The 12,762-nt window shown below is 47.4% G+C and overlaps 1 protein-coding gene across 2 annotated transcripts in view; it reads left to right on the top strand.

Annotated features, from left to right (window-relative positions):
• Nucleotides 1–12,456, top strand: part of ESR2 (estrogen receptor 2) — a 74,327-nt gene extending 61,871 nt beyond the window's left edge. For both annotated transcript variants that reach the window (XM_047738783.1, XM_047738784.1), the window contains exons 8-9: nucleotides 5,045–5,225; nucleotides 7,368–12,456. In XM_047738783.1, coding sequence (XP_047594739.1) covers nucleotides 5,045–5,225; nucleotides 7,368–7,554 — 368 coding nt within the window. In that variant the 3' untranslated portion in view covers nucleotides 7,555–12,456. The remainder of the gene's footprint in view (nucleotides 1–5,044; nucleotides 5,226–7,367) is intronic.
• Nucleotides 12,457–12,762: the final 306 nt, after the last annotated feature.

Below are 12,762 nucleotides of genomic sequence, written 5' to 3'. Positions count from 1 at the left end.
TGTGCTTGTTTGTGGTCTGTATAGCTTCTTTGGAGAAGTATCTGTTGAAATCACCCATTTTTAATGGGATATTTGCTTTTTTATTGAGGTACAGTTGACATAAAATAGTTATATTTGTTTCAGGTGTAGGTAGTTACGTTTTTTTTTTGAAGATTTTATTTATTTGAGAGAGAGAGGGCGTGTGTGCGTGTGTGCGCAAGATCATGAGCAGGGGGAGGGGCAGAGGGAGAAGCAGGTTCCCTGCAGAGCAGGGAGCCCCATGTGGAGCTCAATTCCAAGACCTGGAGATCATGACCTGAGTGGAAGGCAAATGCCCTGGTAGTTACATTTTAAATAGCTGCATACTTTAGGGTTATTTATCTCCTCTAATAGTGCATGTAGTATGGGATGAATATTAATTTTTTTATCCAATTTCAATTCAGTAAATATTTATTTAGTTTTCGTATGTGCCAGTGACTTCTAAATGATAAAAATGTCAAAGTGAACTAGATAACATTCTTTTGGTCTAGAACAGGGGTATACACTATAATATCCAAATTAAGAGTAGTGGGACCAGCCATCTTATCACCAGAAATCTGAAAAAACTGAGTAAGTCTTGGGGCGCCTGGGTGGCTCAGTGCCTCTGCCTTTGGCATGGGTCATGATCCCCGTGTCCTGCGATCAAGCCCCGCATTGGGCTCTCTGCTCAGCAGGGAGCCTGCTTCCTCCTCTCTCTCTCTGCCTGCTTGTGATCTGTGTCGAATAAATAAATAAAATCTTTAAAAAAAACAAAAACATTGGGGCGCCTGGGTGGCTCAGTGGGTTAAAGCCTCTGCCTTCAGCTCAGGTCATGATCTCAGGGTCCTGGGATCGAGCCCCGCATCGGGCTCTCTGCTCTGCGAGGAGCCTGCTTCCCTCTCTCTCTGCCTGCCTCTCTGCCTACTTGTGATCTCTCTCTGTCAAATAAATAAATAAAATCTTTAAAAAAAATAAAAAATATTAAAAAAACAAAAACAAAAAAACAATTGAGTAAGTCTTCTGTTGGACCGAATCTAGGATATAGAGTGGGATTAATCCACAGATAGCCTTTAAAAATATTTAAAATTAGGAATAGGTTTATTTAAACAATTTTTAGGCTTAAAGAGGATTAGACTATTTGTTCAATGAAAGAAATAGGGGCTTAGAACCGGGCAATTCTCTTTGTCATGAAGATGATGGGCACATCAGTTCAAGCCCTGGTTCACTCTGAGTTTTGGGGAGAGTGCTGGTGAAGTCGGGTGGTGGAAGGCAGAGCCCCAAACAGACACACAGAAGGGTGCGGAAGAGGCAAGACAGGGGCCTTTCTATTGATCGAGAACGTGGGGGCCAAGCGTTGTGAACACCAGCCTGCTGGTTTCATATCATGGGCACTTCCCAGATACCAGCCTGTTCTTATGGTACTCGGGTAGGAGATGGTGATAGAGGGATGGGTCACGGCTAGAGGTTCCTTTCCTTAAAGCAAATAAACAAACATGACACGTGCCTCCTAAAAACCAGGCATTTTTCCTTCGGTTAGTATTCCGGGGTCTTTATTAAACACTTTAGATCTTCTGATTTATTTCCCTTCAGTATATCTTCATCCTTTGAACATAGCATGTGGCAGATTTTGGGGGCGTTGCCCCCCACGCCCACCGTGTGCTGCTCAGAAGTCCACAGGTGGGTTAGTGAGAGGAACACACAGCTGTTCCCAGGTGATAAAGAGGAGAGATTATGTGTTTGTTTTTATTTTACTTTCTTTGGTCTGTTGGGGCATGGTGCCAAGATCTCGCCTTTGATGCTGTGCTGCTTTAGTTTCATGAAAAGTAGTTTAATTTTGTTCTGGAATGAGTCATAATGTTTTTACTTTGGGTGGGTTAGAGGAGATTGATTTTTGTTCCCTGTGTGACTGGGCAATGAGCATCCTAGAGGGAGGGGCTTTGTGTCCTGTCTCCTGCCTCTGCCAGAGCCCGCTACGTAACAGTTACTCTGTAAATACATGTTTGGTGAGCCCAAAGTACAGGCATGGCACTGCTAACCGAAGAGGCAGCAAAATGGATATTTTTCAGCCCTGTTCCCTCCCGGGATGGTTTTAAATAGGTTAGTCTTTTTGCATATAAAAGCATTTGCCATATCTAAAATTGATAGAGCCCTTCCAAAACTTGGCTGACTCCTGTCCCCAGATTCCTTGTTAGTGATTGACAGTGATGGTCCTTTTTAGAGCTGTGCTGCCCCTACAGCCTGTAGAAGACCCAGGGCTTGCCCTTGGCAATGGGTACTCCTTTATGAGGAGGAATTCACATACTATACAGTTCACCCATTAGAAATGTACAATTCAGTGGATTTTAGTGTATCCATAGACTTAGGTACCCATTATCACAACCAATTTTAGAACATTTTCATCACCCCAAAAGAAAACCTGTACTCATTAGCTATCACTACCTAATTTTTGTCTCACCCTTACTCCTAGGCAGCCAGTCATCTCTTTTTTGTCTGTATAGATTTGCCTATTCCAGATAGGCCCGACACATGGAATCATACAAAACATGGTCCTTTGTAGCTGGCGTCTTTCACTTGGCATCAGGTTTTCAAGGTTCACCCATGTTGTAGCATGAACAAAACACAAACAAGTATTTTGTTCTTTTTTTGGCTGAGTGATATTCCTCTGTATGGATATACCACATTTTGTCTATCCGTTTCTTAGCTAATGGATGCTTGGTTTGTTTCCACTTTTAGGCTATCGTGTGTGATGTTGCTATGAACACTTGTATCCTAGCTGAGTATTTTTTTTTTTAAGATTTTATTTATTTGTCAGAGAGAGAGAGAAAGAGAGAGAGAGATCACAAGTAGGCCAAGAGGCAGGCAGAAGCAGAGGGAGAAACAGGTTCCCTGCCGAGCAAGGAGCCTGATGTGGGACTCGATCCCAGGATGCTGGGATCATGACCTGAGCCGAAGGCAGCCACTTAACCAACTGAGCCACCCAGGCGTCCCTGAGTATTTATTTTTATTTTTTCACTTTGTCACTTTGGATTGACACAAGTACTGGTAGACTGTTTTAACTCCTTTTTGAATCCAAAAACATATTTAAGGCAGGAGACCTCCATGGAGCACACCTCAGGTAGCAGAGCAGACTGAACAAGCACATTGATCATTTCCATTATGATGGCGTGATTGGCTACAATGACGCAAATATCGGAACCCGTGTGAATTCAGCCTAATTCTTCCATTTGTGGGTATTATTCCCTGCCAGCCATCGCACTAGGTAATGAGGATATAAAGATAAGCAGACAGGGTTTGTGCTCTCAAAGGGCTTCTGTCCAGTGTCTCTTAGGGTTGGGAAGGTGGCCACGGGCTGGATACAAGGGGATCCAGGATCTGGGACAACAGGGTGCCCTCTGTTGGGGGTGCATGGGCACCATCAGAGCTTCAGAGAATCCAAGGTAGACTTAGGGTGGGGTGGTAGGCAGGGCAGGGAAGCTTCCAGAAGGAAGGTCACCACCAGGCTGGGATCTAAAGGAGGAGTGGATGTAGCTAAGAGAAGGGAGGGTGGAGAGGAGGAGGAGGGGGAGAGAGTTCCTAAGTAGAGAGCTCAGCATGTTCTGTGTGCCATGTGCTCTGGAGTTGAAAGTGGGGTTCAAGGTGAGGTGTGGTGGGAAATGAGGATGAAAAGAGCAGAGGGAGGCCTGGTACCCTTGAGAGCTGCACCAGATGGTTTGGACTTGGGCCCAAGAGCTGGGAAGGGAGTCACATGAGCAGGTCTGCATTTTGGCTGCTCAGAAGGGGGTGCACTGGGTCAAGGGTGGGGCTTGTTTCCCCTGTGGTGGGAGAGCAGGGGAACTGCTGTGGCATTCAGTGGGAGTTTGGAGGATGTGGGGGGTGGCTAGCAAGAGTCACTGGAGAACAAGGTGAGCAGGGAGTTAGGGAAGCGGTTGTGGGCTGTTGTAGGAAGCTGACTATTTGAAGTCTGCGTAGTCTGACAATGTGGAGGGACATGGCCCCGGGGACGTGGGGAGGCCCAACACTTGCATAATTGTGCTTCAGGATGTCGTTTGCCTCAACTGAACTGTACTGAATTGAGTTATCTTAATTGAACTGCAAGTGCCAATAAAAATAGAGAAACAAAAACTGCCCCAAGCCATGGATATGGATGACTGTGCTGGTTCCCATGATCTTTCTAGCCCACAGCCAGCAGCTCCCCTGAGGATTTCACAGAGTTCCCCCTTTATTCTTTCTTTTAAAAGGAAAGCCTAGTAGAGAAGCTAATTATTTCCAGAATAGCTTCCAGAATGGGAGGAGTTGGAGTGGGAGGTGGGGGCAAGATGATTGACCCGAGCTGTTAATGTGCAAGTAGTGGGAGGCTACAGGATATCTGAGCCTAGAGTCGGAGGGGAATTAAACACAGAGCAGGGCCCGGCAGGATAAGGGAAGCAACCTCCCACTTGCGCTGGTTTTGGGAACCTCGGAGACCTGTGCCTGCAGAGTTTGCTCAATGAGGAGCTGCACGCAGAGAGCTGGGAAACTGGTCTGGGGCAGGGAACTAGAGATGGTCTTCCTGCCCCAGCAAGGTGCCACTGGAGGTGTGATGCCATGGGCCTGGCCACCGGCTCAGTCTGTCTGCACGGGGCCCAGGCAGGCTGGATGGCCCTGGTCTTTTGTCTCTTAAACTCCCCTTAGATGAGGGACCCTCCTGGTGGGGAAGGGTAGGATTGATCTCACTTTCTCATCACCTCTGTGTATTTGTTGCTACTGCTGAGACACACCAGGTTAATGGCCTCAGGCTACTAGATTTCTACTCCGAGAGGCCACAGTTGTGGGCCAGTGATGTTCTGAGAGACCAGTTGACTGGTCCGCATCCATCTGGGCTTGGCGACGGGGCTGGGTCTCAGGGAAGGACATCACGGGCCAGTGATATCACCACACATGCAGATCCCAGAACAACCCAGATCAGTCTGGCTCCCTTTCTGGAGAACGTAGCCATGCTTCCCGGCTGAGCCCCTGACTTCCATTTCCTTGTCTCAGAGTGGTGACTTGTGGCTGTCACTCTGTCCAGGTATGTACCCTTTGGCCGCAGCAAGCCAGGAGGCTGAGAGCAGCCGGAAGCTGACTCACCTGCTGAATGCGGTGACCGATGCTCTGGTCTGGGTGATTGCCAAGAGCGGGATTCCCTCCCAGCAGCAGCCCGTGCGCCTGGCTAACCTCCTGATGCTCCTCTCTCACGTTCGACACGCCAGGTACAGTCCCTGGGGGGCCTCTCCGCTGGGGGTGTGGGGGTGGGCCGGGGGGTGGGGGCGTGCCTGCGCCCTGCAAAGGCCTAAGAGCTTCGGGGAGAGTGTTTGCAGGTTTGAGAGTGACAAGGCAGAGTTTTGACCTCTAAAGGAAAATAAATCTCTGAAAGGGAAGGGGGGGCGTTCTTCATCAGTGCACGCAGCTGTGGCCGGAGGTCAGCACCGTGGGCACTGGGCGAATGTCACGTGCTACCATATAGGATATTGATGGCATTCCTCACCTGTTTTTTAGTTGCTGGGGTTTGGGCTTATTTATGGAATTCTAAAAGAGGCCGCTTCTCTCCTGATATGAACGGCCACCCCTCCTTGCACCACCACTCTGAGGTCATTTGCTTGAGGAGGCTAACCTCAGCTCCTCTAGATCAGCTCCTCAGGCTAGGGATCTGGGGACGTGCCCGAAGCCTTCCCCCGGAGTGGGTCTTTTCAGCAACAGCATCAGGACGTTAATAATGAGATCTGAGGGAACTGGGGAGGCCCACTGGTTTCGAAGGCCAGGGTGTGAGGAGAGTGCATTCAGTGTATGCTGATGGTGGGGGATGGGTGTACAGGATGGCTCTGTGCTGGTTTAGAGATGCTGGGTGCTTGATGGCTCCTGGGAGGAGGGCGGCCCTGCCCTGGGGCTGGCAGAGGGGAGTGAGGACAGAAGGTCATTGCTACCCAAGGGGGAGGAAGAGTCTAGAGGCTGTGGAGAAGGACAGTATTCACCTCAAGAATTATAACAAGGGGAGGAAACGAAGCAACGTCCGCCTTGTTTCCTCTTGAATGATTACTGACACAGAACCATTTGCAGAACAGATAGAGCCCGCTCTCATTAGTCACAGAGTCTTTATTTGCAAATTGGACTATTTTTTTTTCCGAGATTTTTTTTTTTTAAAGATTTTATTTATTTTATTTGACAGACAGAGATTACAAGTAGGCAGAGAGGCAGGCAGAGAGAGAGAGGAGGAAGCAGGCTCCCCGCTGAACAGAGAGTCCGATGCGGGGCTCAATCCCAGGACCCTGGGATCATGACCTGAGCCGAAGGCAGAGGCTTTAACCCACTGAGCCACCCAGGTGCCCCTTTTTCCGAGATTTTATTTACTTGGCTGACAGAGACAGAGCACAAGCAGAGAAATGGCAGGCAGAGGAAAAGGGAGAAGCAGACTCCCTGCAGAGCAGGGAGCCCGGTGCTGGACTCCATCCCAGGACCCTGAGTCATGACCTGAGCCTAAGGCAGACACTTAACTGACTTAAGCCACCCAGGGGCTCTGAAAATTTGACTATTTTTAAAAACTTATTTGTAACCCTTGAATCCATACTTAGTGGCATTTCTGTGGTCCTTCAAGGACAAGCTCAGGGTGGCAAAAAATTTGAGTTGCCCACACTTAAATTCCCATCTGAGGTCAAGCAAGGGGACCCTTTTGTTCTTGTTCCGGCTCTCACACTATAAAAAAATGTCCTTTGCGTGGTCTAGTTAGTGCCATGTTTTTGCATTTTTGTGCTTTTTGTTGGTGAGTCCACGGTCTATAAATGGCCCCCAAGCAGAGTGCTGAAGCTCAGTGTTCCTAAGCGCAAGAAGGCTGTGATGTGCCTTCTGGAGAAAATAAGCGTGTTGGGTAAGCTCTGTTCATGCGTGAGCTGTGGTAGCATCGGCTGTGAGTTCAATGTTAATGAAGCAACAATTCATGTTAAATAAGGTGTCTTTAAACAAAAACACAGGTACACCAAGGTTCGGTATTAACCGGATGATGAAAATGTTGGGACCAGAGCCTTGGGCACATAATCCTGCATTTCCCGCAGAAGCAATGTATTTGCTAATTCAGTGTTAGTGGAACTATGTAGAACACAGCTGCTGTGCACGATGAGAATTCCCGGCCCTCTGCCAGGTGCTGTCGGGCCACTGTGGGTGGGTGGTGATAGGACACTAAGGTCCTTGCCCATAAGTGTAGATGACTGACGGAGCCAGAGGCAAGAACCCTAGAAGAAATGGCTGGGGGAGATTTAGGGGGTGGAGGATAGACCGGTTTTGTTGGGGGAGAGCTGGGGAAGATCTTGAAGTTCCCACGACTGCCTCCCAGGAAGGACTCTCGACGTCTTTTTGTCCTCCAGTAACAAGGGCATGGAACACCTGCTCAACATGAAATGCAAAAACGTGGTCCCAGTCTACGACTTGCTGCTGGAGATGCTGAACGCCCACACGCTTCGCGGGCACAAGTCCTCGCTTGCTGGGGCTGAGTGCAGCACAGCAGAGGAGAGTAAGAGCAGGGAGGGCTCCCAGAAGCACCCGTCCCAGTGATGCCCAGTCTGAGGCGAACAGGCCACAGAGGAGGTCAGAGGCCGAAGTGTGACCTCCAGTGCAAACCGTGAGCTCTGTCTGGGATGGGCAGGCTTCGTCGTCTTGCTCGTGTCGTCCCCCCTTTGGTTATGGCAGGCCCAGCCGGGTACCATCCTGCACCCGAATGCCTCGCTTCCCAGAGTCGGGTGAGAAAGCCGCAGTGTTCCCTGGTTCCGGGGGGCATGTCCAGTGCCGATGTCACCTCATGCTCAGCCTCTTAGGATCTCAGTGTGGTCCTTTCTTACTTCTCATCTCCCTTCCGCCCCTCTGGAAAACATCTTAAAGGTTTGGGAATGAATGGTGGAAATCCGCTGTGCAAGGTGTATAGAGAGGGGCGACGCTGGGGCCCATATGGAAGTGGACTAACCTTTATCGGGCAGCCCAACCTGCCCTTACACAGACCTCCATTTGCTCTCTTCAGGGCCACTGGATGGTAGGATGGAAAACCATGGCAGTGAATGAACTAGTTCCACACACTTATGTCACAGGCCTGTGAGGACTGAAGTCACATATTGCTATTACTGTCGAAGGCTGGAGGGATCGTGACCTGGGGAGCCAGTGGTCGGGCTGGGAGGTGAGCCACACCCTTCCCTTAGACCTTGCTGCCATCTCCATAGCGTTTCATTCCTCTTGATTTGCATTCATAGAGCCTGCTCATTATTTGGGGTGCATTTATGTGTTTGATCACTTTTATGGAGGATTGTGGAGATTTAAATCTCTGTCCCTTCCTTAAAACTCCTGTCCCAAGGAGCTCAGTGTGTGCTGGAGAAAGGCCCAGCATTTGCAGGAACGGGTTTCTCCCGTCGGTCGGGGCAGCCACAAGTGCCACATCAGCCATCCAGATGGGGACGTGTCAGGCTGTGTAGACTTGGTAAGCATATCACTTTCAGGAGACCTGGTTTGTGAATTCTACTTTAGAAAATATCTAGGGATAGTTATTTATAGCAAGAAAGAATTCTTTTACACCGTAGCGCTCTTTTAAACTATTTTCTTATCAGAACATTTATATGGCGAGCTAGGTGAAATGGAAACTTCATAGAAGAGTATTCATTCCTATTCCAAGTGGGACATAGATAGGACAAGATGATAAAGCACGTCTGGAATTACAATTTTAACTCACTTTTAAAAAACTGAAATCTTCAGGAACATAGTGAACGTATTAAAGGGGTTACATCTATATCTTGGCAGTGAGTGGTTACATCCATGTTTGATTTTTGTGAGGATGTTTTGAAAAACTACCTTGTGATCGATGAAACGCATTCTCTTTTTGAAAATGGGTTTACTTGGGCTGGCAAAATCTGTATTTATTAAGTCATCAGGAAGATTAAATTCGGTTATGAAGGTTGGTTTCTGCTAGGGAGTCCTTAAATAATTCTTAGTTTTGGTATTGGTGCAGATTTACTACAAGCTGAGCAGAGCTGTCTCAGAAACACTCGGACACAGACCTAGGGAGTGCACGCCGTTGTCTGTATTCCGAGTTGGTCTGAAATGATTCCTCGTGGTTCAGTGTTGCAGCCTAGGTGAGACTCGGTGCAGAACGCATGCGTTGCATTTTACGGGAACCAGGGAACATCCAGAAGGTCGAGTTTCTCTCTCTCTGGCCAGCCTAGACCCGCACCCCAACAAACTGAAGTTACAAGGCTAGAGAACAGGAAGTGGGAGGCAAGGGAGGCCGTCTTGAACAAGTATCTGCTGGTGAAATTCTCTTAGTTATACTTACAAGGAGATTACCAGAATGAGGTCTAAGGCACTGCCACAGTGGCGGATAGGGACTGACGTATTTTAGGTTGGATTTTGTAGAGACCAGATTGGTCTCAGGGGGCGAAGCAGCTTTCCATACCAAATCCCGCGCTTGCCTGAGCTGGTGCGTGTGCTAGTGAGCTCTTCCAGGGCCCACTGCTCGTTTCCTAGTTATTCTTGCATGCTTTGCGAGGCTGCCCGCTTCCCTGCATTTGGAGTTAGCCCATGAGGGGGCTGTTAATACTTTTTAGGTCATTTCTTCTTGGCTCAGACTGCCACAGTGGCGTGCTGGGGATAGAGGTCAGTCCAGCCTTGGTGGGGGGGGCCTTCGGGGCAAGGCTGTCTCTTAGAACTGGGGTCTGGGCCAAGGAGGCAGTTGAGATAACACGGTCTGTAGCTGAAAGGTGTTCTTCCTTTTGTTTTGAATAGTGTAGGGCCCTTTCCTCCTCGCAAATGGGAGTGTTTTCAATCTCTGGGCCCATCTGTTCCAAACTGTCCTCTAAAGCAGACACCAGTGTGTAGCCAGTCTGCTGTTTTTATATGTTTTTCGTAAATCCTCAGTATCCATTTTAAAGATTAATAATGTCTCCTAAACAGTGCTTTCTTTTAAATGTCTTCTGTTTTTGAGGGGGGGGTATCCACACCTAATGATCTTCTGCCATAGCCTAGCAATGAGGACTTCATTGTTTTCAAGATCAGTTTTTAAAAGGAATGAACAAGGGGGGATAGGACCTGACAACTGTAAACAGGAAATAACTTGAGTATGGGTGGGGGGAACACACCCAACTACACTTTATTATGGAAAAGTGAGCCTCAGCTTTGCCTCAGACTCGTGTGGCAAGACTCCTTTCCTCCATTTTAATCTGCGAGTTATTGTTTAATGTGAGAAACTTATTTGTGGGAGATGAAATGAGATTTGGGGTTAACTCCAAAAACATGAGTGTCTTATATGGGATCATGTGGATACATCTTAATGAAACAATTAACATGGAATATTCTTAACACAGATCGCATTAGAACAGAATGTTCAGATTCCTGAGGGGGGCGCTAGCAATCCCTAAAGAGGACCAGGGTGGGCGAGCTGGGCCTGCAGTGAGTTTTCAGGCGTGTCCTAACTGCACCCTCCTTCCCCTCCCTCCAGCCCCTGTGTGTGGCCTCAGGCCTGTCACACGGTCCACTGGGACCAACTACAGAGGAATTGACCCTAAAATAATTTTAAAGAGATTTTTCTTAAAAACTTGAGGTGGAAACATAAGTCTGGAGGGCCTCAACTGTATTAAGAACAAAACAAGACAAAACTGACACAGGCTGTGGGAGGGAGATGGTCTCTCCCTGGATTACCTCACCTGCCAGCTTGGCTGGGAGGGCAATTACTCCAGATTTCAGTAGAAAGAAATCAGTTACCAATTCTTGGCAGAGCTACTTATTTATTCATATATATAAGCTAGGATGAAGCAATTCTAGAATGTTCCAGCATGTGAAACCAGTTTGGTTGTTATTTAAATCTGCTAAGGAGCTTGCACAAACAGACACCTTTCCAAATTCAAGGTGGACCTTCTGCGTCTAGGTCTATTTTGAAACAAGGCATTTTTTTTTTTAATTAAGTAAGATTTGACATATTTTTTAAAGCTGCTAGAAACCTTTTAGAACACATTATAAAGACTATGTGAAGGAAATGATAAAAATATACCATTTAGCACCTAAAAATATCTGTGGGCTACTTACTGTGTGTCCGACACAGTTCTCAAGGCCTCATACTTTCACATTTAATAAGAATTACAGTGATCCTAACTTTCTGGTTGTGGAAACTGGAGTATAAGTGAATTCGCCCAGGGTCCCACAGGGAAGTGAGTGACAGAGCTGAGCAGAGACCGAGTTCTAGTGCCTAAGGGAATCCTGCAGCTGAGTTTAACACAAAACTGAAAAGATATTCTTAGACCACAGAATGCATGCATCAGTTGGCATCTGACACGCATGCTGCTTGGGCTTCTGTGGGGTCCTCCCGATTTGCACAACACTCTAGATACAGTGACAGCTTACAAACCTGATGCAGAAGTTCAATCTCATCTTGGATACATGTGTAAATTAAAGCCCAGAGGGGGCTTTGACCTGCTCCAGGTCGTGAAACTACTTACGGACAAACTCCGACAGGAAGTTAAGTCTTCTGCTGCTGGGCCACCACTGTTCCTGCCACAGGACTTGCCTCCCTAAGTCGGCTGCTGGAGTTGAATCTCCATGTCTAACAGACTCGACCAGTTGCTTTCTACTGACCCTGTAGATCCTATCTTTTCTGCCAAGATGGGGGTCTGCATGAAATGTTACAGAACAGGCAGAAAAAAGTGAGTTCAATTGTTTCCGTCCTCCCATCCTGAGCTCATGTGCTAGTGGGTGGCACTCCGGTTATCTCCTCATACCTGCTGTTGCTTTTCCCAAATGCACTGATGTGGAGTCCGCTCGTTGGACATTTCCCTGTGTAAAACGTGCACACCTTTTAGGTACTGATGCTTCCCTGTGGAGTCTGGTATACAGTAGTGTCAAACACATGCCCTTAATTCTTTATAGCTTCAAAGTTGCTGGACTTTTGGCTCCAGTGGCAGCTCAAAGAAGTGCATTGTCTGCGATATGTGATCTTCTAATCCTTCTGTTGTTTTGGAGTCAAGGATCCTTGTTTTTTGAGTTCTAAGGATCCTATTCACTTATGAGGCCAGTGGCTGTGAGGTGCTGGGAGGGCTTCCTTTATGGGAAGGGCAGAGGTCTGCTAAGGCTAGCCCAGAGCAGCTCCTGCTAACAGCACAGTCTACACCGCCCTGTTTGTGCTTCTGTGCTGGGTGTCTCAATGCCACGACTCGTGGTTCTGTAACGTGATGATTCGGTGGTCCCGTGGACCTTGGAGCCTGTTGGTGGCTCTCCCTTGTTTTTTTCAGGTGAATGCTTTGTGCCACGAAGCAGGCTTGTGTATCTGGGTCTTTACAAATGAATGTTTGCTGTTGTGTGAAAGCAGGTTTTGAGGTCTGCTTTCCATTCCTTCCAGGTACTGCTTTTCCTCCACTGTGTCCCCTTAATATTTATGGAACTGTTGTGGAAAGAAGTTTAATGTGACAAAAGCTAAATAAAGTGTTTTTCATAATTGTGGCTTTAAAAATGTATTTGTTGGGAATCTAAGAACTTGTAATAACTAGGCTAAGTAGTCAGTGTTCCCATTATATTCTGAATTCTATTCTATTCTAGGTATGCAGCACCCTTTAAGAATTTGGTGAAAACCATGAACACTCTTCCTGGAAAAAGGTACATAAACACAAATATGCTTGACTGTATAATTCAAGAGGATTAGGAATCTGTCTTAATCTGCCAAAGCCTTTTTTTTTAAAGATTTTATTTATGTGAGAATGTGTGTGCAAGCAGAGGGAGGGGCAGAGGGAGAGAGAACAT

Source organism: Lutra lutra, chromosome 7 (assembly GCF_902655055.1).
Source record: "Lutra lutra chromosome 7, mLutLut1.2, whole genome shotgun sequence".
In the NCBI taxonomy this organism is placed as follows: domain Eukaryota; kingdom Metazoa; phylum Chordata; class Mammalia; order Carnivora; family Mustelidae; genus Lutra; species Lutra lutra.
The sequence above is the reverse complement of the archived record's forward strand: the minus strand, read 5'-3'. Positions and strand labels throughout refer to the sequence as shown.